General features: G+C 48.6%; 9 protein-coding genes across 9 annotated transcripts; 4 read left to right on the top strand and 5 right to left on the bottom strand.

The window, feature by feature from the left end:
- Positions 1 to 156: 156 nt before the first annotated feature.
- N7518_006095 (putative MFS allantoate transporter) lies at positions 157 to 1868 on the top strand (the record flags this gene model as incomplete). The annotated part of the gene is made up of 4 exons (XM_057187022.1): positions 157 to 342; positions 403 to 433; positions 486 to 770; positions 829 to 1868. The coding sequence occupies 4 exons, from the start codon at positions 157 to 159 to the stop codon at positions 1866 to 1868; spliced, it is 1542 nt and encodes a 513-aa protein (XP_057038725.1).
- A 269-nt stretch (positions 1869 to 2137) lies between these two features.
- On the bottom strand, positions 2138 to 2662 carry N7518_006094 (uncharacterized protein; the record flags this gene model as incomplete). The annotated part of the gene is made up of 1 exon (XM_057187021.1): positions 2138 to 2662. The coding sequence occupies one exon, from the start codon at positions 2660 to 2662 to the stop codon at positions 2138 to 2140; it is 525 nt and encodes a 174-aa protein (XP_057038724.1).
- A 401-nt stretch (positions 2663 to 3063) lies between these two features.
- On the top strand, positions 3064 to 3998 carry N7518_006093 (uncharacterized protein; the record flags this gene model as incomplete). The annotated part of the gene is made up of 3 exons (XM_057187020.1): positions 3064 to 3144; positions 3240 to 3628; positions 3704 to 3998. The coding sequence occupies 3 exons, from the start codon at positions 3064 to 3066 to the stop codon at positions 3996 to 3998; spliced, it is 765 nt and encodes a 254-aa protein (XP_057038723.1).
- Positions 3999 to 4559: 561 nt separating this feature from the next.
- Positions 4560 to 6203, bottom strand: N7518_006092 (CAZyme family GH1; the record flags this gene model as incomplete). Its single annotated transcript, XM_057187019.1, has 4 exons — positions 4560 to 4698; positions 4757 to 5342; positions 5405 to 5877; positions 5953 to 6203. 4 exons carry the CDS (start codon positions 6201 to 6203, stop codon positions 4560 to 4562), a joined length of 1449 nt encoding a protein of 482 aa, XP_057038722.1.
- Positions 6204 to 6619: 416 nt separating this feature from the next.
- N7518_006091 (Kelch motif domain protein) lies at positions 6620 to 8858 on the bottom strand (the record flags this gene model as incomplete). Its single annotated transcript, XM_057187018.1, has 3 exons — positions 6620 to 8466; positions 8539 to 8625; positions 8675 to 8858. The coding sequence occupies 3 exons, from the start codon at positions 8856 to 8858 to the stop codon at positions 6620 to 6622; spliced, it is 2118 nt and encodes a 705-aa protein (XP_057038721.1).
- A 600-nt stretch (positions 8859 to 9458) lies between these two features.
- Positions 9459 to 11333, top strand: N7518_006090 (WD40 repeat domain-containing protein; the record flags this gene model as incomplete). Its single annotated transcript, XM_057187017.1, has 1 exon — positions 9459 to 11333. One exon carries the CDS (start codon positions 9459 to 9461, stop codon positions 11331 to 11333), a length of 1875 nt encoding a protein of 624 aa, XP_057038720.1.
- Positions 11334 to 12001: 668 nt separating this feature from the next.
- Positions 12002 to 13557, top strand: N7518_006089 (transcription initiation factor IIA large subunit; the record flags this gene model as incomplete). Its single annotated transcript, XM_057187016.1, has 4 exons — positions 12002 to 12019; positions 12166 to 12267; positions 12515 to 13470; positions 13518 to 13557. 4 exons carry the CDS (start codon positions 12002 to 12004, stop codon positions 13555 to 13557), a joined length of 1116 nt encoding a protein of 371 aa, XP_057038719.1.
- Positions 13558 to 15087: 1530 nt separating this feature from the next.
- Positions 15088 to 16964, bottom strand: N7518_006088 (zinc-coordinating transcription factor SFP1; the record flags this gene model as incomplete). Its single annotated transcript, XM_057187015.1, has 3 exons — positions 15088 to 15399; positions 15461 to 16520; positions 16621 to 16964. The coding sequence occupies 3 exons, from the start codon at positions 16962 to 16964 to the stop codon at positions 15088 to 15090; spliced, it is 1716 nt and encodes a 571-aa protein (XP_057038718.1).
- A 5936-nt stretch (positions 16965 to 22900) lies between these two features.
- Positions 22901 to 23200, bottom strand: N7518_006087 (uncharacterized protein; the record flags this gene model as incomplete). Its single annotated transcript, XM_057187014.1, has 1 exon — positions 22901 to 23200. The coding sequence occupies one exon, from the start codon at positions 23198 to 23200 to the stop codon at positions 22901 to 22903; it is 300 nt and encodes a 99-aa protein (XP_057038717.1).
- Positions 23201 to 26797: the final 3597 nt, after the last annotated feature.

Genomic DNA, 26797 nt, shown 5'->3' with positions numbered 1-26797 from the left:
CCTGACCAAAGATAACTTTGTAGATAAAGAAAGAACATGCTTATCTGCTTGGCGTTGATAGCAAGTTATGGCCGAAAAAGTACGCGGGGTATATAATAGAGTGCTGGACGTTGATATACGGCTCAGTTCTGTTCAACTTGACCCCCGCCACTTACAATGAACCCCAACGACACAAAGGAGGACCACTCCACTGCGGAGAAGGATGTCACACATGTGGCACTCGGCGAGACTCATGATATCGGAGCGAATCTGTATCTGGAGGCAGAGCAGCTGACTGCCGAGGAACTGGAGACTGAGGGCGCCGAGGTGCTGAGGATTCTCGACTGGAGGGTTATGCCGGTGGTGAGTTATGACTGTGATATAATATTTTGATGTTGTTTCTGACAGTTAGTCGTGTTTTAGCTCTACCTGACCTATGTTATTCAATTCCTCGGTATGCAAGAACATTCCCCTATTGTTAATTCTATAACTAACGTGCTGTATAGACAAATTATCACTTAATTATGCATCCGCATACTCTTTGATCCCAGATCTCGGTCTTGAAGGCCAACGATATTCATGGGTTGCGGCGATTTTCAATTTCGGTTATCTCTTCTGGGCCCTGCCAGCCAACCTCCTAATCCAACGTTTGCCAATCGCAAAATATATGGGCGGTATGCTTCTGATCTGGAGTGTGCTCGTTATTGCCCACGTCGGAGCGAAGAACTACGGAGGAATCCTGGTGCTAAGATTCCTCCTGGGAATGGCAGAAGCCGGAGTCAGTCCGTGCAGTGAGTAGCCCACGGCACGAACCAAAGACACGAAAAGGACTAACATTGTGCTGTCTAGTGATGAACCTGACATCAATGTTCTACAAGCGCTCCGAACAGCCATTGCGCATGGCTGTCTGGCTCAGTGCAAACGGCATGGCCACGATGGTAGGAGCCCTACTAGGATTCGGCCTCGGCCATTCACACAACACCGCGCTCCGTAGCTGGCAGTTGATCTTCTTGACCATCGGACTACTCAACTTCCTCACTGCCTGTATCTTCCTCTGGCTCATGCCCGACTCGCCCAGCTCTGCCCGCTTCCTGACCCACCGACAGCGCGTGATTGCCGTGCAGCGCGTCGCCGAAAACATGATCGGCGTGAAGACCCGAGAGATCAAACCACGCCAGGCGCTGGAGATTCTCTACGATTTCAGAGTCCTCTGCTGCGCCGGAGTCGGCATTGCCTGCGGTGTTATCAACGGCGGCTCATCAAATTTCGCATCAGCCTTGATCAAGGGCTATGGCTTCAGCGGGATCTACACTACACTCCTCCAACTACCCACCGGTGCGATTGAAGCTGTAGTCGTTCCCATCTGCGGTATCGTCGCCACCTACGTTAAAGATTCCCGCTGCATCGTGCTTGCAGTCGTTTCTCTGATCCCCTTCGGTGGCCTTCTAGGTATCCGCTTTACCAGCCTTGACCACCGTTGGACTTTAGTCGGATGCACCTGGCTGCAGTACATTATTGGTGCCCCCGTTATTATCTCGTGGAACCTACTTGCCACCAATGTGGCCGGCCACACCAAGCGCGCGGTCGCCAATGGGCTTTGGTTTTCCCTATATGCGGCTGGCAATGTCGCCGGAGCGAACATCTTCTTCGCCGACGAGGCCCCGCGCTATTACTCGGGTCTGCTGGGCCTGCTCATTTGCTATGCGGGTATCATTGTTCTAGCATGTGCGGTATATATATCGATGAAAATGGAGAATAGAAGGAGAGATGCTGCAGCGGTTGCGGGTGGTAGTGATGAGACCCCGGAGGATATCACCTCTCAGGCCATCTTGGATGGATTCAAGGACTTGACGGATATGGAGTCCAAACATTTCAGGTATGCGCTTTGAGCTTAGCCACGGGCTTTGTATTTAATGTATGAATTACTATGTGAGACTGGAAGGCAATAGTCTATGATGATTTACTCTGATAATGTTCTGTAAGAAATGAAGCAAGCAAATATGGTCTTTATGAATCACCAGGGATGACATCGTGATAGTAATAATCTATGAAGACAAAAGGGTCAAAGGGACCATGACTAAATTACAAAACAGAAAGCCCTCCAATGCACTACTAGTCGTACAACATAATTTTCCAAAGTCAAAATGCAGAGTTCATATCAACATGGCCTTCTAGCAACCACCACAGTCTCATATGGTGTTAATCCGATATGATCTGGAAAACTCAACTCCGAGAATGGAGATTGACAAAAACGCGTCTCATAGTCAGGCCAATCGACTCGAGGCCCAAGCCAGACAATAAAATCCACATTTCGACCACCATAAGTATCAATGTATTTGGTGATGAGTTTTGGGTCGCGTGGGTAGACAAACGTCCAGGCCGCAGCCTGTTGGGCGGCAGACCAGAGACCCCACCCTCCGCCAACGACATTCATATCTTCTTCGGCGATATACCGATTAATAGTGGAATCCACCTCAACACCCTCCACTGACACATTCCTGTCGTAATGCACAATGAGACCTTCGAGGAGACCAGATCCGCTGCCGATTGAGATAGTGAATTTAGGCTTTTTTGGAAGGAGCGAAGCAAGGTAGGTGATCAAAGTGCTGGATATGGCCAAGCAGCAGTCTGGGAATCTCTTCGGCGCTGGTAAAAGCTGCTTGGAGATCTGAGATATATCCATGCTTGTGAGCTCGAAAGGGAAGGAACGGAGTGCGGCTATTATTACTGCCAGTTGCCTGTAGTCACCGCCGGGTATTTACTGCACACCGCCGGCTTTATTGGAAATCGCACGGTCCTCCCGATGCCTCGGCTCGGAAGTGGGGCGGAGAAGCTTAAAATACATCTTTGCCTTTTGGGCTTAGGATATCCTTCCCCGGCACTAGCATAGGCTCCAGCCCAGGCTCCAGTCCAGGGTCTTTGACAGAACCTTGGAACTAAGCTTTCATGACCCGTGACTGCTTCCAACTATTCATTTCTTCTTGACTTCCCTTTCCCACACTCTTTCCTATGTTGTACAGACGTTTTTTTCTTTCAATCTATGAGCTTTATTTTCTGAAACATCTGCAATTCTCAGCCCCGGAAATGTCTTATGCACCGCCAGGATGGACCCTGGAGCGACTTCAAACTGCAACTGTTGATAATATACGCGAGATACCAGAAGAAGTGGGTGATCTAGCCGGATGTTTGAGATTTCTTCCACTAAAACAAGAAATTATCTCTCCTTTTAATACAGATCGCTAATCCATTGGATCGTCTAGGAACTCCGTCAGATTGATAAGAGTTTAATTCCTGTCGAGAATGTTCAAGTCCGAATAGTGATCGGCCGTGCAATTCACAACGAACATCGACGGAAACTCCGCGTGGAGCGGGGCCTACCACCTTGTCCGGGGGTGCCACTTTTTGAAGAGAGTGTCGACTTCGTTGTGCAGGTAGTAGAAAGGGAAGGATACGATGACTTTGGATATATCAGGTTTCGAACCGATTACTCTGATCAACAACGCTGGGAGCAGTGGGAGAAAGACTACGAGCGCATAGAGGAAACCATGACCAAGAAAATCCGCGGGTGGAAGAAAGTCGAAGACAAATGCTTTATGCCAAGCTACGAAGACAAGGATTTACAAGGCGCCACACATAAACGGATCCAGCAGTAAGATCATATTCCTATCCTTACGGCGGAGGCTCAGGAGGTCGTATGATGGCTTTTTACTAATTCTCGCCATAGGGAATACTATGAGTACAAGGAGTCCAACGGTATCGTCCCGGGACTTGACACCGGTGTGTGTCTAGTTGTCGATTCAGTTGCCATGGACTCTATGGCAACCGACCTGCCGTGGGTGTATGTATTGGATTTATCGTTTGATCATGGAAGTCAGGTCGAAGAAGGAGAATATCCAGGCTACTTCCGAGTTGCTCTGGAGTCACTTCTAATGGATCTTTACCCGCTGCTCGGAATTATGCCGTTCCACGAACTTTGGCCTCAGGAAGATAAAGTATGGGTCTCGATCATAAATATGTAATTGAAAAGATAGAGACTCGCGAAAGTCGATCACTATCAATTATATTGTGGAATTATCAGCTTTACTCCTTGGCAAGGCTTAATCAACTCATTTAAAGTAAATAAAATCAGCCCTTCTTGGAGCATTATTGAATCCCTGGCTATCAAGCTCTAGTTTGGACCGTGACTTGAGCTTGAGCAAATAACAATCAAGATCGACAAATGTTGTTATCTCGCTCTAAAATTCTAGATCATTAAAGACAACCCGCATCATGGCACCCTCCAGCGGCAAAGGATCGACAATCTTCTCAACATATGCTGGCCAGTCGTCAATCCACTGCAAGAGGGGGAAGATATGGGAGTATTCCGATACCATCCAACCGCTTCCCAGTCCACAAGGGCAGCTACTTCATACTGTACCTCCTTTCATCTCTGTTTTTCTATATTGCGTACCGAACAATACAGCTCACGGCATAACTGGAGAATGAAATATCATATGCCTTCAAAAATTCGTATAGAATCTAGGTACCATAGCAGTCCTCGGAGTCTACCAGCGTAATTATCAATCAGCGCCGCATCTATCTCAGGCCTTCTCGATCAACCGATCGAAGATCCGGCTAATCTCCTTGGCACTCTTCTTTGGGATTCTCTTCTGGTCATTCTCATAGTCGACAAAAGTAACACCGAAGCGAGTCTCATAGCCCTCAGCCCATTCGAAGTTACTGTAAGTAAAAAAGTTAGTCGGATATAAACCATCGAGGAACCAAGCTCAAAACATACTCCATAAGACTCCAAGCCATGTACGCCCGCACATTAACCCCGTCATGGGTATACGCATCAGCCACAGCACCGATATAATCCCGGAAATACTGCACGCGGAACTCATCATTGAGCAGCTCCTCAAGCGGCATATCGTTCTCACCCAAGACACTAGTCCCGTTCTCGGTGACATATATCTTGGGATAGCCGTACCGCTCACTGAGCCATCCGAGCAGTTTTCGGAATCCGATAGCAGATGGTCGCAGCCAAGGCGATTGTGTGATCGGCCCGACACTCACGCCGTTCTTGTCTTCGAGCAGGAGCTCCAGGTTACCCGCGACATCGTTGATATCCGGCTCTCCTGTCTTGGCGCGGATGAAGTTCGCGCAGTAGTGGTTCATGCCGTAGAAGTCATTGCTGCCCTGGACAAGGGCGATGTCCTCTGGAGTCCAGGTTGGCAGGCGGTCGCCAAGTTGCTTGATCATACTATCTGGGTACTTGCCGTGGTAGATGGGGTCTGCGAACCATGATATAGCGAACTCAATCTTGCGGTCACAGGCTTCTACGTCGGCTGGGTTTTCCGAATCCCAGGGCTCGGCCCAGTCACCTAGTTAGTCGATGATTTGATTAGTAAAAGGCTCTGTATGTTCAGGGATAATGGGAACATACCGTTCAGCGTAATGCCAATCTCACCACCGTCCCGTTCTTTGAACTCATCGCGGTAAATCTTCACCGCAGCTCCGTGGGCAACCAGCAAGCTATGACCGACAATCCACGGCTCAGTCGAGCTATCTCCCACCGCGCTCTTGGTGCGATCACTTGTGTGACCCGGAGCGAAGGAACCGTTGTTGTACCCAAGAACACTACTGCACCAAGGCTCGTTAAAGGTGATCCAGTGCTTAACTTTGGAACGAAAAGCCTCGAATACAACACGGGCATAATGTGCAAAGTCGGCAACGAATTCCTCCTTATTGAGAGGTCCACCGTAGCGCTTGTCGAGCTCATCCGGAAGATCCCAGTGGAAGAGGGTAATCATAGGTGTGATACCCGCATCAATCAGATCATCCACGAATTTCTGGTAGAACTGTATGCCTTTCTCGTTGATTGGATCGTTGCGGCCGCCGAGTGGGATAATGCGGGACCTATAGATTTTGACAAGCTGGTTAAAATCTTCCTAAAGATTGAAACTCGAGGCAAGGAACACAAGAAAGACGAACCATGAAAGGGAAAATCGGTATGCCTGAGCACCGCATTCTTTCAACAAGGCGATATCCTCGTGTGTGCGGTGATACGAGTCGCAAGCTACATCTCCAGTTCCGCCGCCGGCAATCTTGCCGGGGATCTTGCAGAATGTATCCCATATCGATGGGGCGCGGCCATCTTCGTTAACTGCTCCTTCAATCTGGTATGCGGCTGTAGCAAACCCCCAGAGGAAATCCGAAGGAAAAGTGGATTGCTTGGATCCCATGGTGAAGTGAATGAATGTTAATCAAAGGAGGAACTGTAGAAGCCGTGTAATCGGATTGTTTCGAATTCGAGCGCACATCAATATTTATCTAATTCTATTTTATTTTTATCTTCTTGAAATCCAGTGAGTCTACCACTATGGAGAGCTCCTTATCGTGACAGGAATGACCTCCGCGATCCGGACTGAGGTCCGCGTCGAGAGCGTCGAGAGGCTCCACATCTCATGACGAATGGGCTCAACGCCAGCCCTAGAGCGGTTGGACGGCCGATCACAAAGAAGTGGAAGAAGTATATTCAAAACTGGTAGAGATGGATGTAAATACAATACAACCTAATAAACAAATGATCCGCCAAGAACTCCGGAATATAATGCGTGCCCCATTCGTGCAATTCGCAATTTCATGCAATTCATGCATTTCATGAGATCTCCATCCCTTCATCGTCTGCGTCGGCCTCGGACATCTCATCCGCAGTAGATCCCAGCCGCATTCGAGAGGTCTTATCTCGGTCACTTAGGCAATCTGCTCCAAATGTGACCATCTCCAATTCAGGCCCTGCGAAGACGCGACCTTCTGTATCCACCACTTCGCAGAGTTGAATCAAACTCTGGTGGCTGAGGGATTTAAACCCGTCTGTCCGTACCACGCGGCCCCAGTATGTCATGCAAAACTGTGCTGCTCGGCGCATCAGCCAGTGCTCATTGGTTCGCCCCGCACGTTCCCAAATGATGGCCGCGTTGTCTACGTCAAGCTCTTGGCTTAACCTATTGACACACAGCAGGCGAAGCTTCGGCATGTCATAAAGATTGGCCATAACAAGCATACCCGCCACATCGATGGCACTCAAGCAATAGTCTGGATGGCCGGAGATACTGTCCGTGTACAGGTAGTAGAGAAACGCGCGCACGACAGAATAAGGCTCGGGGATGTGCATCCGCTTAGTGTGGTACTCAGCCATCTGGGCGGAGTACAGGCGCTTGAAATGTGGCCACCTGACCCGGAGAATGATAAGATGGACATGGATGGGCTCTGAGGTCCAGCGGTTCTGTGCCACAAAGGTCGGCTGGGTCTGGGTTGGGGAAACGGACGGCGTGTCACCCATATCTTCCGATATGGACCCGTCATGATCGTCACGAATAGCAGTGATGACAAAGTCCGTACCACTTCGAGACTCAGGGGGTTCGTCGAAAACAGCGGCTAGATCGGTCCCGAGCCCGGAAACCTGAGAGGAGCCCATTGGATCTGACGGCCAAGGTGCACCTTGTTCGGGAGGTTCTGACGATAGGCCGTTACCTAGCAAACCATACTTTTCCAAATCGATAGTCAGGACTTCACTCATATGATTATCGTCGCTTCCTCCTGGCACATTTGCGATATCAAGACTACATCCCAAGAGCCATGCTTTGGTTCCCGTGTCATTGACCGTGCAGTAGTGCCATCGATATCCCGGCCGGAAGATCTCTTGACCATCAGCCAGCCGTTGCCAGCGTAGCGAGTTGAGGTCCAGAGCCGACAGGTTACAATCATGCGACCGTACGGTCTCCGACGGCGTGATTAGGTCGAGCAGGACACCGGAGGCAAATGAATGAAAATGAGTACCAGAAAACAGGGAGGGGACATGAGGACCAGAATCAAACCTAAGACAAGATATGGCACCGGGCGCAACTGGCTTGCGTCGACCCAAATTGCGTACCTGCACACTGCCTGAATTGGCAGCGTAGATTCCGGAGCGGGGAGACATTTGATGAGGACTAGATATAGAGTCTGGGAGATAAGCCCTCGAAAGATTGATGCCCAGGGAGTTGACGCTACCTTGGGGAGTGGTGTTTCCGGCCAATGAAGGAGATCCCTTGAGGTCGAGCCACCAGATATCAGTAGTCCGTTCCATGTTCGGACCCAATCCACCAAATATCCACAGCCGTGTGCCCCAAACCCAAGCTGTATGATCGAAGCGAGCAGTGAAGCTCCATGTCCGAGACCAAGTCCATGTTTGTAGATCCAAATAGGTCAAATCATCCAATATCACATTCTTCTCCCCTGTCACACCTCCCACCCCTGTCACTCCACCCACAATAAAAAGCTTGTCTTCATGAATAACGGCAGCATGGCGGGCTCGGCCACGCGGGATCGACCCGCGAATTTCGGGAAGTGCCCAGGTGAAGGTATTGAGATCAAGGATGACAACGTCGGAGAGGTATTCGCGATGCTCATTTTCGCCTCCAAACACAATCAATTTATCCCCTTGGTACAATGTCGCCGTATGCCCTATAAAAAATAAGATTTTCAGTCAGAGTGTTTATCACTAAACATGGACGAATGAGAAGAGAGAATCATTACCCATGCGAACTCCGGGGATATCGCCATAGTTGTCCACGAGCTCCCAGCGCAAAGTCTCCAAGTCCAGCCGGAGCACGTGGTTGTAAACTAAAAATCATTAGTGCCATTTTAGAATTATAGCTAAGGTGATGTGAACCTTCATCAGTAAACTGGTCAAAACCCCCGAACGCATAAATGCGATCATTGCTGCAGTACGTCACCGAGGCATTGACCAGGCACGCGGGGACATGGCCCTGGGCCTTTTTTATGCTGGGTCGATAATCGGCGCTGGTCCGACGACCGCCGGCCTGACTGGTAGGCATCAGGTAGGCGTCCTGCATTGCCATAGAGGGAGTACAGCAGGATATCGGCTTAAAACCCCTCGAAGATCCCGACCAGGGAGAAATCGTGGTGGGTCTCGGTGGAACTGGGTGAGAGGAGCGTGGTGGGGTTGCAAGGTTGCAAAGAGGAGATGAATGTGCCATCCCAGTGGCGAAAAGGGGGGCTATGAATTGTATCCGCAACTGGCACCGTAGGTCACGGCATTTTCTTCATTTGAGGTCTATCAAACATATATTCTGTATAGCCTCTCACCTTCTTTGTTCTTGCCTAATTGAGAGGCGATTGGCATGGAATTTAATGCCAAGACAAGTGTCACCCAAAAAGACAAGCGTGGTATTTCAACGCTAGTCCCAATATAGGTTAGCGTTGTATGTAGCTCAGGTAACCGTTGCTATGGGGAGAGCCTCAATACTTTTCAGCAACGAGTATAGTACTCCATAGCTACCTTCTATTTATTCGCGTGTCTCCTGACCTTCTTTCCTTTTTCTTCCTCAATCTCACTATTCTCGATTGCATACTTTTCTGTTGGTCTGCATTGATTCGTATTGCATCTTCTATTGGGGTTGATCCTTTTACATCTACTCTGATCTTATATTACCATGGCCTCTGTTACTGCGTCAACTCCGGTGAAGAGCCACCATGGGCTTTTCTCTTCCAAGACTGCTGGAGGCCGGATGCCTCTGAGTCCTTCGCCCAACCCCCGCGTGAGCGGCCACTCGTCACCCTTCACCCCTCCTCCTCGCCAGTCCGAGGCTGGCCGCAGTCAAGCCAAGTCGGTATACGGTGGAAACCTCTCTGCCCACTTCGCCAAGTCCATCTCAAAAGCAGCTCAAGCAGCCCGCACCACCCACCGTGAATCTCCCAAGGCGACCAAGTCGAACAAGTCAAACATTGCCATCACCCGCACCCGCAAATCACCCAAGCACTTGGAGCTCGGTGTCTCGGACTGGACCTTGACCGGCACAAGTGCAACCACAGCCAACACTCCTACCAAGGAGCATGTCCGCCGGGAGATTCCCACCCGGTCTCGTACTAGCAAGACAACTGTGCGCATTCCTCACAACGCTGGTGACCGTTTTATTCCCAACCGGACCGCAAGTGAGGGCCTGGCTACTAGCGGGGCCGCAAAGCCAGAAGAGAAACAGCGCCCTAAGAGTGGTGCGGCTGACGGATCATCAGTCCTCGCTTCGGCAGTCAGCGCTTTTGACATTGGCACGCGTGGATCCGATGATGACCTGACTGCTGCTTTGGAGAGCTTGGGTCTGGACGATAATGACCCTCCTACCTACACTCGCCCGGCTCCCGATGCCGTAGCCTACAAATCATCTCTGGCTGAAGCTTGTGGAGTGAACATGAACACTCGCATCCTCGCATTTAAGCCTCCCCCTCCCGAGTCATCGAAGCCTATTGATCTTCGTGCTCAATATAACCGTCCCCTGCGACCTGCCAAATCTACATCTGCCCAGTTCCGTCGCCGTGTTCAAACTGCACCCGAACGGGTCTTGGACGCCCCCGGTCTTTTGGATGACTACTATCTCAATTTGCTGGACTGGAGCTCTGGTAACCAGGTCGCCATCGGTCTTGAGCGAAACGTCTATGTCTGGTCTGCCGAGTCCGGCTCTGTTAACTGCCTTTTGGAAACCTCCCCCGACACATACGTGAGCAGCGTGAAGTGGAGTGGTGATGGTGCCTACGTTGGCGTTGGCTTGGGAACCGGTGAGGTCCAGATTTGGGATGTTGAGGAAGGTTCCAAGCTTCGCAGCATGTACGGCCACGACTCCCGCGTCGGTGTTATGGGCTGGAATAAGCACACTCTGTCCACTGGAGCCCGTAGTGGGCTTGTCTATAACCACGATGTTCGCATCGCAGAACACAAGATCGCTGAACTGGTCTCTCACACCTCTGAGGTCTGTGGTCTCGAATGGCGCTCTGACGGCGCTCAGCTCGCCACTGGCGGAAACGACAACCTCGTCAACATTTGGGATGCTCGTTCTCTGAGCGCTCCCAAGTTCACCAAGACCAACCACCGCGCCGCCGTCAAGGCTTTGAGCTGGTGCCCTTGGCAATCCAACCTTCTTGCCACTGGCGGTGGTTCCTACGACCGTCACATTCACTTCTGGAACACCACCACCGGTGCCCGTACCAACAGCATTGACACTGGCTCACAAGTCACTTCCCTCCGTTGGAGCAACCACTACCGCGAGATTGTCAGCTCTAGCGGCTTCCCCGACAACTCTCTCAGTATCTGGAGCTATCCAACTTTGGTCCGCAACGTCGAGATCCCTGCTCACGAGACTCGTGTCCTCCACAGTGCTATCAGCCCTGATGGGCAGATGCTAGCCACCACTGCTGCTGATGAGAGCCTGAAGTTCTGGAAGATCTTCGAGCGCAAGGCTGGTAGCAGTGCCTCCTCCTCTCGTGAGGGTGGTGTCGGCAGCAAGGCTCAAATGACCAAGTCTATGACCATCCGCTAAAGGACTGGAAAATCTTTTTTTGCTTTAATTTGTTGAATACCCTTGTTCATTGTGATATTGAAAGCATTGATGAGCCGGGACATTAATGTCGGTGTAATGGTTCTTTGGAAGATTTCGGTGTTCTGATTGATGGTGTTGTTCTCTGTATCTACTTTTCCGTAAACTGGCTGTACAAATTGTCCAAATGCCATTCCTACGACTATTTTAATTCACTTTGCTCGTCCATGATCATCTCTTTCATCTGTATTCTTTCTCTGATCTCTCAATTCACTTCCGTTTCTACTTGAAAGTGCGCAGTGGGTTAGTCGCCGATGACTAAGCCTCAGGGATACAGTGGGATTTCGACCGCAGAGCCGTGACTTTCACCTTCGCCAACCCATCGCGAAACTCACCGTCTCGCTTTCCTCTGACATTTGCACTTGCGGCACTTGTCTTTCAGACTATTTCTTCTTTTTTCTATTTGTGTGCAAACTATCGATTCACAAATTGCTTCCTATTGCGTCATTCGTGGGTGTGATCGACCAGCAACTTGATAGTTGCGACGGAGCACTTTACTTCCTAGTCAAGCTATCCTTACCTAGTACATTTCACCATTCACCTATTGCTTGCTCTCTGATCCCTTCGCATTATCATCCACCAGCTCATCGGCCTGTTCTCACTCGGCAATCATGTCCAACCAGCAAGTGGTAAGTCCCAACTTCTTCCCCGGCGACAACCTGTCTATCCCCAGTTGTCGCTCGCATAGCGACCTTACTCTTGACTTATAACCACGTTCTCCCAGGCCATCTTGGGAGTTCCATTGTGATAAGAGCTGACATATGTGGCTTCATAGGGTGCGGTGTTCGAGAAGGTCATCCAGGAGGTCTGTGATGCCTCCCAGGTCGATTTTGAGGAAAGTGGTGTCGATCAGCAGACCCTGCATGATCTCCGTGAGGTTAGTAGCATATTTCCCTACCCATATTGTCTATCTTGTGTTGTCAAAGTCTGGTGTGGATGATTTCCCCAAAAGCGGGGATGGGCGAGGTGGTGCGGGAGGCGGTGCTTATGGGGGGACACCGGCTTATGAGTCTTCCCTTTATATGTGCCGCTCATACCCGCTTAGGCGCTTTTAGACCGCCAAGACTCAGTCTCATCTTGATTATCTCATACAGCAAACCTGGTACTAATTATTATCTATACAGACCTGGCAACACAAGCTTTCTTCTGTGAACGTCGCTCATTTCCCCTGGGATCCTGCTCCTCAGCCTGCTCAACAGCACTCTGTTCCCCTCCCCACCGCCACTGTCCCCTCCAACGTTCCCCGACAACAACCTCCCCAGCCGCAATATGTCCACCAGCCTGTTTCAATTCCCCAAGTTGCGCCCTCGCACACCATGCCTCCCATGGGTGGGCCTCGCATCAAGACCGAGCCCGGATCCAACGGCCAACCCGGAATGCAGCACTTGACCACACCCATGCCCCCGCATGGTCTTAATCCTCAGTCGGCTCGCGACCGTGCTGCAAATGCGCTTCACCAGAAATACGGCGCCGCAGCCGCCAACTCCGTCCACCAAATGCAAGCCCAGGCCCACGCTGGACAAGGATATCCGCAGATGCACCCCAATGCCCATGGGCAAATGCCACAAATCAAACAAGAACAGGCCTACCCACACATGGGTCCTGGACAGACTGATGGTGGAGGTGACCCACTGACCGACTGGAAGGCAGAGGTAGCACGCCGTAGAGCAGCTGCCGAGAGTGGAGAAGGTGACCGACTTCTGCGCGAGCATCTCAAGCAGCGCATGTCTCAGTATGAGGCCGGCGGTCTCCTTCGTCCCTTGGAAGAGCATGAGTCCTCTTCTAAGGTCGCTCGCCGTGTGGCTCTCACAGCTCCTCTCAGCCAAGATACCCTGGGGTCACCTTCATCTACCCCCCGCGTCACTGGCCAGTTTGATGGCGCAGAAGACGATATCAAGGAGGAAGATGAAGACGCCATCAATTCGGACCTGGATGATCCAGATGACCTCGTGGCCGATGACCATGACGCAGATGAATCGGAGGGCCAGGTCATGCTTTGCACATACGATAAAGTCCAGCGCGTGAAGAACAAGTGGAAGTGCACTCTGAAGGATGGCATCCTGACCACTGGTGGCAAAGAGTAAGTCATCCCACTCTACCACGTTATGCATATACTAACCGAACTAGATACGTCTTCCACAAGGGCCAGGGTGAATTCGAATGGTAGTCGAAATGACACCATCACTCCTTATTTCTTTTTCAAATCTTCCGATCTCCATTGATGACATTTCTTTCCTCGTTCTGTAACATTTTTTTCCCCTTACATGTGCTCTATCTCATGGCACAAACGAAAACCAATCCCTACGTCTTTTCAATCACGCCCTCGAAACGGTTTGTGCAAGCGAAATATTTCATGATTCTCACTACCCAAATATCGACATGGTCAGCAACCGGGTCTTTTACTACGCTTTTTTTTTGATTTCCAGCTTCTCGTGGCGCTTACAAGTGAAGGTGGGTTCTGCTTTTGCTTTTTTTACATGCTTCTCTTTGCTTCTTGCCATGCCTTCGAGGTTGGTTTTGTACTAGATTGAAAGAGATCTTACTGGTTTCAAAATAAGCACAAATGAAACTATGATTCTGAACAACTTCCACTAGCCTTAGTATCATCTCCCACCATGCGCTTAGAAGGATAGACAAGAATAACATTGATTGGATAGAAGGTGCTAGTTAAGCCCTTAGACTAAGTCTTAGTCCCGAACGCGGATCTACAATAACAAGAAACCGAAAATAAAGTCAAGAAAGATGAAATAATAGCAAGAGAAGGGGAAAGAAAAGAAGATAAATAACAATAGGCAAAAAGAGCCAAAAATCATATCCAAAAAATCCATATCTACAACGATCCAACGCCGAGAAACCACTTTTAAGATTCCCAGATCCCAGATCCCAAATCCCAAATCCAGTCCCTATCCAATCCCTAGATAGAAGGAAGCAGGGAAGAAAAAGCGAACACCGTCTGGGTGTGAAAGAGGGGAGAGAAGTAACCACACCTGAAACTCGTACCTCGCACACGTACCAGATAGACCGGTTAAATCTTTTGCCAAATTTCAAATCTTGATGGTGTTCAGTTCCAGGTACCCAAGGCGACAATGGCACATGAGCAAAATCACTGAACGCAAAGAACGGGGACACGAACGCGGAAACAAGGCACGGAGCTCTTTCCAAGGACGCAGCAAAAGCAAATGAATAGCAGGATGGGGAGTGGGGAGTTTCGGGAGATATCCAATTCCTCTAATTTGTCTCCCGTGGAAGACGCGAATGCCGTATAAAGAAGCAAAACAAGATGAACAGAGCGTAAAAGCAGGCAATTGCAAGTCTCTTCTAGACGGCTCTTTGGTGAGAGACGGTCTTGATCTTGGTCCTGATCGCTCAAAAGTTCCTCTATTACCAGGCCAAGTAGGTAGATCTGAAAACGGCGAGGGATATCAAGCGTGGGGGTAAAACCATCATGCCAGTAGAATCTATCGGACAGCAGAACGAAAAGCAAAAGCAGGGCATCACAAAGCACAGTCAATAAGTAAGCCAAAGGGAACAATTTTCGAAGAGAGAAAAAGAAAAGGAATAACTCCAAAGTCACCGGACCCAATTCAAAATCATGACATCGTGTGCAGGAGTGCCTCACCCCTGAAAGCCGTCGAGATCGTTCGCGTCAATTAGCTAGGAATTATGTAGGGACATAATGACATATTTGTTCACGGGTTCATAGAAGACCTTCTTCGCCAATTCCGGGGAGGCCAGCTCCAGCAACGTTGATGTTCTGCCCGTGCATGACTCCGCCGCCGAGGGCGAGGTTACGACCTCCAAGCTGGAAATCCGGGTTGCAGGGTGGTGAGTGCGATTTATGGTACTTGAGTCCGTTCAGATTCTTGTAACGCTTGCCGCACACCTCGCAGCGGTAGGGCTTTTCCTTCTCCATGCCAAGAGTGCCGGGGTATGGCGCTGATGTCTCCGGGTTGACAATTGAAAACGTGCCATCGGCGTTATCATGTAGTTGTTGGTTATTATGGCCATGCTGAATGAAAGAAGGAGCGGTTAGAAAAATAATATCGAATGTAGGGGGAGATCAAGCTTACAGCTTTGTGATATTTGAGTCCATTTTGGTTCTTGTATGCCTTCTCGCAGCCGATAACAGGGCATCGGAACGGCTTGGGTTCTTCGTTAGGGAGAATAACGGTAGTGTCGGGGACCCCAGCGAGCAATTGTTGTTCGCGGATCCGTCGTGCAATATCGCTATTCGGGCCATACTGAGCCCCACTGAGCTTAAAGTGGGCGTTGGGCGAACCCATACCGCCACTGGGGCTAAACAGCCGCTTAGCCGGCTCGTCGATGCAAAGATCGACCATATCATTATTGTTCCCATTGAAGCGGCCAAACTGATTCTGATTTTGGCCCATGGTGTTATTTTGCATACTGAGATCACCGAACCCACCCATCATGTTTTCGTCAATTTCGGCCGGGGTCCCTGGTCCGGATGAATCGGGCGTATTTCGGAATTGCGAATTTTGGAGCGGGTTGGCCATCAAGGTGGGGGTGTTGACTGAAGAAACAGTCGGATTGTTCTGCAGTGAAAGGGGTCGTCCAGATCCAATCGGTGTACCAGGTTGCGAGGGTGTGTTAAATCCTTGGTGGCTTGGAAGCATACTTAGATTTAACTGCTGCTGGTTGGAGTTACCATATCCGCCCTGTCCACCCTCACGCAGCTGAGAAGAGAACATCTGCGAGGATGAACCATCTCCTTCTCCTAGGGCGTCGTCCAACTCCATATCGTCTATTGTGTCTAGGTCTGCGTGCTGCAATGGTGACGGATTCTGGCCCAATTTGCGCTGCATGTCCAGGGTGCGGTCAGGCTGCAGGCCACGTCCTTGGCTGCCATGCTGTTGGTTCTGTTGTTGTGCGATTGCGGCAGCCGCCAAGGCAGCTCGATTTTCACCCTGGCTCTGGCGGTGGCCTTGATTGGGCGACTTGGTCGCATGGGCTTCTTCGTAGTGTTGTAATAGGTCATGGAGCGTCGGTAACGTCACACCGCAGCACGCAAAGTCTCGCATAAAATTCGCTTCCAGCTTCGGGAGATACGATGAGGAATGGAAAGATGGCGACTGGAAGGTAAATGGTGACGTGCCAGTCATTATGATACTGCGGAGATTTCCCTTGGTCAGCTCTTGATGCAGTGGGACAATAGCAACACAGGGTGGGCATTTCCCCCGCGGCTTCTAGGTCCGGAGAGGCCACTCACTCATCACGTATCCAACTACCAACGGATACACCACCCCAGCTCATCCCACCCACCAAGCTCCCTGCGAGCGACTCACGGCGACCTTTGTCGCGGGCAGATCCCGACATCGAGATAGGTTTCGTCCCGTTCCCCCATTGTGTTGTGGTTGCGCCGATCGATTCCTTGCGAGGCGGTGGAGCCTTGAACACGCCGAGTCCTCCGCCGGGAAGATGTGAAAAGCTCCCTGTCCGCTCGCCGTTGCCCGCTCTTTGCAACGCCGAAGTCAGATTGGACGCCTGTTGACCCGGCGGCGACACCGAGGTCGTTTGCCGGGAGGAAATATCAATAGGCATGGCACCAGTCATCGTGGCGATCTGCTGATACCAATTTTTGGGTAGTAAAAATGAGAATTCCAAGTCGAGGTTTGACGACTCGATATCCTAGTTCCCTGTCCGGTCTTGCGCGATGTCACGCCAAACCTGAGAGGCTTATAAATAACAGGGTTTCTTCGAGTCCCGCGTTGAAGCGCGAAGCTCACACAGATAAAATCCGAAGAGAATAAGAATGCGACTTTGAAACAGTCGGTGCCCCTCGACGGTTTTGAGTGGATGGCGGTTTTTGGGCGCAGGAGTCCACCCTCGGATGATGTCCCGCTTTGGCAGAAAGTCGTCGAGTCACTTGAAGGAGTGTAGGTCCCTTTGCTTCTTTTTCTAATAATAATCCGAAGACTTAGGGAAAGGGTTGAATAAGTGAGAATAATACTGCAATCGAAGAGTGATAAGTCGAGGAACAGCAGGGGCAAGGGCTCATGAAGACGGGGTATGAGATGGCAACGCTTCCGGTTTTGGACAAGCGCTGTTACGGTATTTACCCACGTGACCGGTTTCCTTAGCGGATCTTGGCGCTGGCCCCGAATAATGATCTTTCTATAGTATCATACTATGTAACTTGATGGATTAATTCGCAGGTTGTGGACTACCACGGTCAAATCATCGAGAATCAACAACTAGACTACCTGAAAGCGTATATAGCAAATGTGCACACCGCTTGCAGGATGCGAGCGTGATGATCGGTAATGTACCAAATTACCTGAAACGGGCTAGTGTACTGTATCTTATGACTAATGTGGTTTAATTGGCCCGGGGACTACCTGGGTAACTGGCCCTAACTGGCCGAGTCGATGATGGTGATATTAACTTCGCGGACCAACGGGAATAATATCTGCTCTGATAAGTAGCGTAGTCGAATAATATTGACTTTGTTGAGTTATGTTGAGCTACGCACTTACATCGAATGGACACCTGTACTCCGTACTCCGACGGGGAATGATATTCATTATTATTTTATGTCCTCCCGACCACCGCCGTAAGTGGAGCAGCTAGTAACACTTCCTCCTGCCAATTATTGAGTCATTTTCTGGTTCATTGTGAAGAAACGTTCTCCACTTTCTACCTATATTCGCTGGGGACCGTGACCGTAAGTTAGATCTATATAACATAGATGTAAAGCGAGAGATAGATGCGCCAAAGAAACTCAGATACTAGTACGCTAAATCCGGGGTCATCTGCAAGGGGCAATCTCAGATAAGAGATCTGGCGGAGTTAACACTTCGTCATTGCATAGCCCTTAAGGAGCAGGTGTCAATAACCGGGGGCTGGTGTTGCTACAACAATATAGCACTCTAGTATATATTCTAAGGTACCCCATTCTATGATCTCTTTATTGGAAATAGTAGTGGCTTGGAAACTATAAGTTCCAACCTTGGAAATGACCGGCGATTCAGTCGGAACACAACGGGGTCTTGGCTTTGGCGCTAGAAACGCGGCAGAAGCAGTTGGGCAGCTTCCATTCCTTAGCGCCCTCAAAAGGCAATCCAAAGAAATAGGCTAACAATAATACTCCGTACTCCGTATGTTGTACCTTAGTTATTATTAAATACGTACCTCGGTAACATAACTAACTAAGTAATATATTAGCGGAAAACCCGCGTACTCCGGGCAAGATGAAACATTCTGAACTTCCGAGGCTCGGCATCGCTTGTTAGTACTTTGTACAACATACATATAAAGAACATGGGTAAAACTACACCGTAGAAGCTAAGCCATTTCTTACTTTGAGCTAAAACTAACAATTAAAGGTCCGTTTCTGTTCATTCGGGTTTATTTCGGGATCCCTCGTCGCCACCCCGCGTAGTAATCAACATTGTCGGATCAGACCATTATGTATCATCATTTCCCGATGACTTCACAAGAGCCTAACCTGTTTCCTTATTTACAATGTATTGGGGTAGAACGAGCTGTACAGTATGTAATATACCTCCAGAGGAATTAAATAAAAGTGAGACATTTCGCAGTTGAGCCAGTTACAGATACCCAAAAAGGAGATCCTTCCCAAAAGTATCGCTCCTGCGTTTCATTTATGTGTCGGTGTAGTCCGCATTTCCTAACTAATAATTTTGGGCAGATGTTGCAATTCGTTGACATTTTTTGTGTATATCGTAGGATCCGTCTCACAACGGTACGATGCAAGTGTAACAACCTCGTCTCTACTCTACTCGTTGCGCACATCGAAGGCGGATGGTGTCCCATTTTCCCTACAGGCATCAAGGCTCATTCCCTGTATTCAGCTCTCACTCGATAACCCTGGGAATCATCATAGGCCAAAAACTGGCCGGTATTATGCATCATAATATCACCGTACCACTTTCATTGAGTCATGATTACAGCGTCGTACTTTATAGTTCTAGATCTGCAGTCTGATCCAGGCTGATATAGTCTTTCAATATCCTTGCTCCGCTTGTCTTGGCTGTTCCCACCAGAGACGGTAGCCAAAAATAGCATGTCACTTTTAAAATGCACGACACGGGATAATTGAGAGTAGTATTGGTGTAACATACAACTTAAATATACTGATTGATCTATATAGTGAGATATATCAGTTTTCCACGTCTGCGAGAATAGCATTAAGTCAGATATACAAAGTTTAAGGTTCTAGTTGCCCTAAACGCCGACAAATACTTAGTTAACCCTAAATTCTGCACAGAGAAGCATCAAGTCTTAATGCGTGTGTCCTTTGTGTATGCAGACTCGGATAAAATGAGGTCATTTGATTTCTCGACCCTGGCTCAGGGCTTTGGTATATTGCTATAGTGTCTCAGCGGGCTAATGACTTCTGGTCACCTTTTCACTGTGATATTACTCTTTTCATTGATACATAATCTAAAGATTTGAAGCAGGATGATATGATGGCGTTGCCAGTGCATAAGAATCATACGGATATTTTTCGTTTTACTACAAAATTGAGAGCCTTATGAGTGAGTATGGGTCAGCGATGGTGCAGTTTCCGCATGAAAAATGAGTCGTCCTAAGATTATGAGATGACTCATGATATCTATCAATTCAATATCCTCTTCAAAGGATTCTAAGTCTATAATTACTTGGAGGGGATACCCATAGATGCAAGCACGTTAGTGTAAATATAGACAAGAGGCGTATCTTCGCATCGTCTCTCTTGCTCTTTCTTTAGTCTCCCCTTTCAATTTATATCTGACAGAGAGCAAACAACATATACGGAGTACTACGTGCTATCATGAGTTACTTTTATCCTCTAGATGGTGGCTCTGACACGAAATAAGTGCCAAGAACCTACATAGTATTCTTCCTTTAAAAAGACCAAGGGTTGAAACCCGCATTAACGGGCACTACAGTGACGTGACTCTTACAAAAACTCCGTAGTAACATATTCTAGAGCGATTTTCATATTTATCCGAAATTGTATTTAAGCTCAGGGAATATCAACCTTACATCATACGTGTTCGAACTGTAGGTATTTAAATAGCACTATTGTCACCTTGGAGGACTTTGGGAAGACCATTTGGAAATAGAAAACTAACTAATTATTGGTAAGTCTTATATCTGGGAGACGGCTGCGAGGGGCTAGTTCAGGAGTATCTATTACCGTCTTCGTTAGGTGACCCTGAAATACCTTATGTACGGAGCAGCTAGCTATATTGTAGAGAATATATATCATTATCTTCCCTTACACTTTCACTCTTTGGCTACACCAAACCAATTAATTTCGACTCCTCGGGTCGCGCGTCGCAACTCTTATTTTGATTTATTCTTCCACTACCGTCTTCTTCGAGTTTGGTATTATTGTGGTAGGGCAGGTTGGGTGCTAGACGCACATTTGGATGGTATAGAGTCCACTGAGCTGTTCGCATCGTTCAAACGGTCGTAATCCCTGCTCTAGTCTTTCACGGGAGTCTGGTGCCTTCCAATGTGGCATACGCGCACATCGAGGACAACTCCGACGTCGCGGGGTACGTAGGGAACTTGTAATTGCAATGGTCGTCGGTATAGAAAATTTATATTCCCCTGCGCTTTCGCGCTTACAGTATCCAGAAGACGAAGCTCTCGTGGTTGGCAATGCGACATCTCTTTTGATGCGCCGAATTTTGGAACTTGCAACTAGCAAGATTCATATTATCTATCTAGTGCGCAACTGGGTCTCCTAACAACGGGAGTACGACTGAGGATTGCGGTGATAGATCAATATTCATGTGTGGTATGGCTTGGATCCCGTCCCTATTCCCGTTCGCGGAGGCTTTGTTTGTGCAAATATTTGTAGTGAAATGACAAGTGGAAGCATCATCTGGAAGTAGAGGCTAAGAGTGTGTCTCATCCGAGGGTTGAACGTCGGTAAATATCAAACTCATAATGAAGGCGTTGCGATTAAGATGAGATCAAGGGCCAAGTCCCCCAAGCATCCCTATGCGGTTGATCACAGACTTTCTAGTCTGTGTTCTAGCACATAGTAATCCTGATTCTAGATGAAGGTAATTGGAAAGTTGCTCTTAATTTTAGAATCGTAAGCAGATAAACAATGTTGTACGCAGTTCTCGGTCTATATCTTGAGACACCTCAGACGGAGAACACAATCATTGCCCCTTTCGCAAGAATCAGCGGTCTGGAAATGTATATAAGATGAACGGGTAATATCGGATATCTCCCAAGCAAATTCAAAACGAAGTACGTGCAGTCCCCACGAGGCTCACGGACAAAGCATATTAAGGGGGGGTAAAGGGCACCAAAAGTAAAGCACATGGTAACACAGATCTATTACTCACAGAACCAGGGATATTAGCAATTGACCTGTGAGAACCTTAGTGCTAGCCCAAGCCCTAAGTACCTAGACAGGTACCCAATTCTGGCCAACTCGAATCTTGAAAAGCCACTCGGCTAATTCTCCTTTTTACAGAGTCCATCTCGCGTAACACCTGTCATGTGGTTGAAATTAGTGGGTCTTATTGGTCACGAGGACTTGAAATTTTGAACCGAAACTATATAGTAGTAGGCTAAATAGTGCATCGTATGTTGTAGGCCCGCATTCTTCCTGGGGAATGAGAAATGTGCGGGGAAGTAAATACTGAGTTGATGAGGGGTAAAGGGGGGGAAGAGGAGACCGTCTTACCGGAGAAGAATGAAGAGTAGAAAATCCAGCTGGCAATTGTGGGCCAAGAATGGTCTTAACTCGAACAAGCCAATCTAATCCATGAAACAATCAACGTGCAAGGAGGGATTAATAAAAAGAAAACAAAACAATTGTGGACTGGTAAGCTGTCGTAGTAAGACAGGGAGGCTTGGCAGGATTCGCAGCGCCCATATATGTTGTACACATCCACGACATATAATGGGCACTGTTGCCTGGTCGTGGAGCGATAACCCTGTCAATCCCTACCCCAGCCAAGGCGGGAGTATCAGATTGCACAAGGCTTGGCGGGAAATCATCATCTTGGCAGCACTTGGCAAGCATTTAGGGGTCTCCCTAGCGTCCGACAGGATGGGGATTCCTCTAGTCCGTACAACCTTGTATTTTAGTCAGGTGGGCTATGTAACTAGTGTGCACAATTTGGCGGCAAAAGTGGGGTGGAACAGAATCACGCGGATGGTTTGAACCGTTGTTCATTCATTGCTAGCTGGCCGAATGGGGCAATACAGATGCTTCCCAGAGGCGAAAGACGTAAGATTGTAGACAAATTTTGAATGAAAAGCATATGGCAATTTGAAAGCGCCACAAAAAAAAAACACCCCTATTGATTTTCCTGTCCTATCCCATGATAGGGTGGTCCCAAAGCTCCCGATTGGAGTCGCTCAATTTGATCAAGATTGCAAAAGAAAGAAGAAAACAAGAAAACACATGGTAAGCTCAATTATGGATCAGTTGCTGTGACGGTGAAATATCCCGAAATAGGATGAAAAAAGGAGACCAACCCACTAGGCCGGCCAATGATAGAGAGTACCTAGTGCTGCTTCTTGCCATGGCCAAGGTAGAGGAAACCGGGCGAAAGGGCAGCAGTGTCGTCGAGGGAGACTGAAGAGTTGGTAGAGACAGAGCTATTGGTGCGGGAACGGTTGGCAGGAGCCGACACAGTCTCCTCCTCGTTCGAGCTGGTCTCAATTTGGGGCTGGTCTTCCCAGACGCGGGGATCCGGGCCACATTCGATGGGAGACAAGACGAGGAACTTGTTGGCGGGGTAGTAAGGGCCAGACTCAGTGGCGGAGAGGATCAAGAAACGGTGAGTGGCAGTGTAAGTGTACATTCTGAGAAAACTTTTGAAGGATTTGTGCGGAAGAAGTAGATCGGCTAAAGACGGGATATTTCGGGATTGAAGGAAAGTTGTAGATGGATTGTTTTGGATGAAAGTGGGAAATCTCAGGGAGTTTCGACATAGCTTATATAGTCCAGACTGAGATAAGCCAAGAGGGAGGACCGTAGAGAATGAGGGGCATGCTGTATCAATGATAAGCCCGAATCACGCCGATCCAATGCCGATCCAACGCATCCAGCACATCATATGTACGGAGGAGTGGATACGAGGTCCCCGCCATTATCGTCCGTTTAAGCCCAGAAAGGAGAATCCCAAATATGCTGGAGAGATTCACATGTCTTGGCCGAAAAAAGGGGGGGATCAAAGCCAAGAGTTCACTATTGACCGTTTCTTTTTCTGAATGCTTCGACCTCGCCTCTCTTGGCTCTGGCATAGTCGCACCAGAGTCTGGGCGGCTGACAGTCATTCCCAGCAGCCATGGCGAATATGTACAAGCGTCATCGCGCGATATGCTTTCCCTAGGGAAACCCGTTGCCAGCCGAAACTCAAGGACCTCGGAAGATCAACAGCCAGGATGTGGGGCCGACACACGAAAACTCATGGCTTCCACAGGCTCCCGTATGCCTCCACACCTATCCTGTATGTGTTGTTAATAATGATCTCGGGTGGGAAATCCTTACGCATTCCGAGTTATCTCGTCGATAATTCTCTTCGCCAATCATTCCAACCGCTGCATGGGCGCTTGGACCACCGGCTATGCTGGGGTATTTTGATCTCCCCGGTCTTTCTCTTAGGGGCCCTGATAGCGATAATTTCGCTACTCTTTGCAGGAAGAAAGACACAAATGTGACATCATATTCCAATGTTCCAAGAATTGAGTAGAGATATTGTCAACAGTCTAGATTCGAGTAGTCGTCACTCTGGGATAGCACTTACCCCATGTGAGAAGCAAATTGTTTCAAGCTGATCTCCTGGGCTAGTATTTCATACAGATAAGAAAAAGATTAGATTTTTCATTTCCATGGTTCCTTCCCCATGTTTATTTAACCTTGAATGTGAACCTTGGAAACAGTCATCACGTGGTAAAACCCTCATGCAGTAAAATGCAAACATTAACCTTTGAAGTAATTTTCCGTTCTTACTTTTCTCCGCTCTCTGCAATGCCTAAAAGTTACAAACCAACAGCGGCAAAGCAGACTGCTCAGCAACTGCTCTCGACCTGTCGATTGCGCGCTGTGCCTTGCCGCCCCTAGCCCCGCGCGTCTCTACTCGCTCGGAGTAAATCTTCCGGTGGGTCGGTGCCTCAGCAAGGGGAGAGCCTCAGTCGAACCCATATGAACGCTACTGTGCCCTTGGCTGAGGAACTTGGTGCTTCTCGCCAGTCTTTAGCGCTCTAGAATCAACTGATAGGCCAGTATTGGTTTCTTTTTGCCCTAGGCCCCACAGCACGATCGCGCCAGATTCGACAAAGAATGCCTCTTGGATGATATCGCACCCCGGCAACACCGGCCATACTAACCACAGCACGTCTGGATTTTCTTGGCTTCGGAATTGTTCTTATCCTTTACTCGCTGAACTCATTCTTATTAAGAAAAAGCCTTGTCACCATGCAGTCGTTCGCATTGTAATCGCGCAGAACTTGCGGTAATCACCAACTGCGCCATAGAGATGAGCCTTATTCGCCTATATCCACAAGTCGAGGCCCATTGCAATAGAGTCAATGAAGTCATCTCCTGCCATATCGAGACTGAACTGGTAGAGGTTTGCTTGGAGGACTGCCTTCTTTGAATTTCGTTGGCTCTCGATGATTACTCCCAGGACCTACCTATCTAGTCCAGTACAACAGCGTAAATGTCTAGAGCCCTATGCGGGTACTCGGGTTCCCCGGGGTTATATTGAATATCCAAGTATACAGAAATCGAGAAGAGTCACCGTAATCCCACAGGTATCATTCAATTGGTCACACCTCCTGCGCCGCCTACGGTGAGGCTCATAAAAAAGCTGTGGCAGTTGCCTTTCTTAGAGTATGAGCGATGGCTTTAAGGTTAGACATCAGGATCATAGAGGTTTGTCAGATGGGGCAAACTATGTTCCTGATCAACGCTTCAGCCGCAGCATTGCCCTATGGGGTGCCATCGGGAGAGGGGTCACTGTTGGCGCTCAGAACATACGCCCTAACACTGGCTGCAGCGCTTTTAGAGTGATGTCAAGTGCTTCTTGCAGCCTGCGGGATTTAGAATTTGCATCAGTAGTCATGCTTAGGGTTTCCTGCTGCTAGCGAACCCCATTGAATAATCTTGACTCTCCCCGATGGTACGCCACACTCTAACGGTCCACCTACCACAAACTCTACTTTCTGTTGGTAAATGTATATGCCCTGGATATGGCGCATGTGTATACTATTTCTGTGCCTTCCGTCACCTTCTCTTTGACTGCGCAACAAGTGATCACTGAGTCACTGGCTGCATATGGCGCATCTAGTTGAATGAGTTACAGCGCTTGTGCAAGGTGACTGAAGGACCGAACCATTTTTGCGACTGTCGATAATGTCCTAGCTTCTTTTCTCTATTGGGTTGCGCAGGCCATTCACTTCGCTTGAGGTAGCCATCGAATACTATAAAGCCGGGCATTGATCCTCTAATTGCTTCTCATCACATCAACCAATATCAAAACTTCAAGGCCTCATTCAAACTCAGTAGTCTTCAATTCACAATATCTGCTTATACATCCTCTACAACTTCACCTCTTCACTCAACCCTCAATATGTGTTCCATCTACATCTTTCAATACGCCTGCGGGTGCACGCACCAAGAAGATGGTGTAGTCCCATGTGCCCATCAAGGCACTCCTGGCTGTCCAGGTGTCAAGGAACAGACTCGTACACGAGTTAACTCCAATTGCCCTCGTCACGGTGGTTAAATTGGCTTCTGACGTGAGTTGCACCTTGCATATTTTGAGACGGCTGTTACCTGCAAGGAGTTTGACTGACGAGATACTACAGATACCATGACTTGGAGGCTCGAGGCCGTCTGTTGCTATGTTCTACGCTGTCATCGAGTGATTAGCTTCCCCGCCCTGTCTATGTCTGCTTCAGGGCAAAAAGAAGATATCACTATGTCACATCTACTATTTGGAGGCTATCTCATTTGTTGCCTCACATCGGTCATTCTGGAATTTCGGGCTGTCGTTTTGACTTTTTGTGCCCTTTCTGTCATTATTTGCCGGTGGTTCTCTGTGTTGATATGTCTATCTACGCGTGCTCGGATCTTCCTCTCCTTAGACAATACCATCTTGTGGACAAATTGAGAGACCACAAAGCTGTGTTTTGATATGCAGTATATCATGTTGTCCTGGTTTTATACAATTTTTATTTCAATGGCTGGTATAGTGGCCGATGTATGTAATTCCAATATCCAATATAACACAGCAATATCAAGCAAAAGGGAAATATATATATTTTTGTAGAAATCCATAGGCTATGGAACAGTCTCTTGACCCTCAATGATTCACAAGCTTGCACAAATTGTCGATAAGTCCGCTTTGTCTTGATACTTACCGAGTAGTAGCTTAAGGCTCGTAATGCTCTAT

The sequence above is a fragment of the Penicillium psychrosexuale genome, assembly GCF_028828465.1.
Source record: "Penicillium psychrosexuale strain IBT 29551 chromosome Unknown utg000004l, whole genome shotgun sequence".
Lineage (NCBI taxonomy): Eukaryota > Fungi > Ascomycota > Eurotiomycetes > Eurotiales > Aspergillaceae > Penicillium > Penicillium psychrosexuale.
This window is presented reverse-complemented; position numbering and strand designations above follow the sequence as displayed.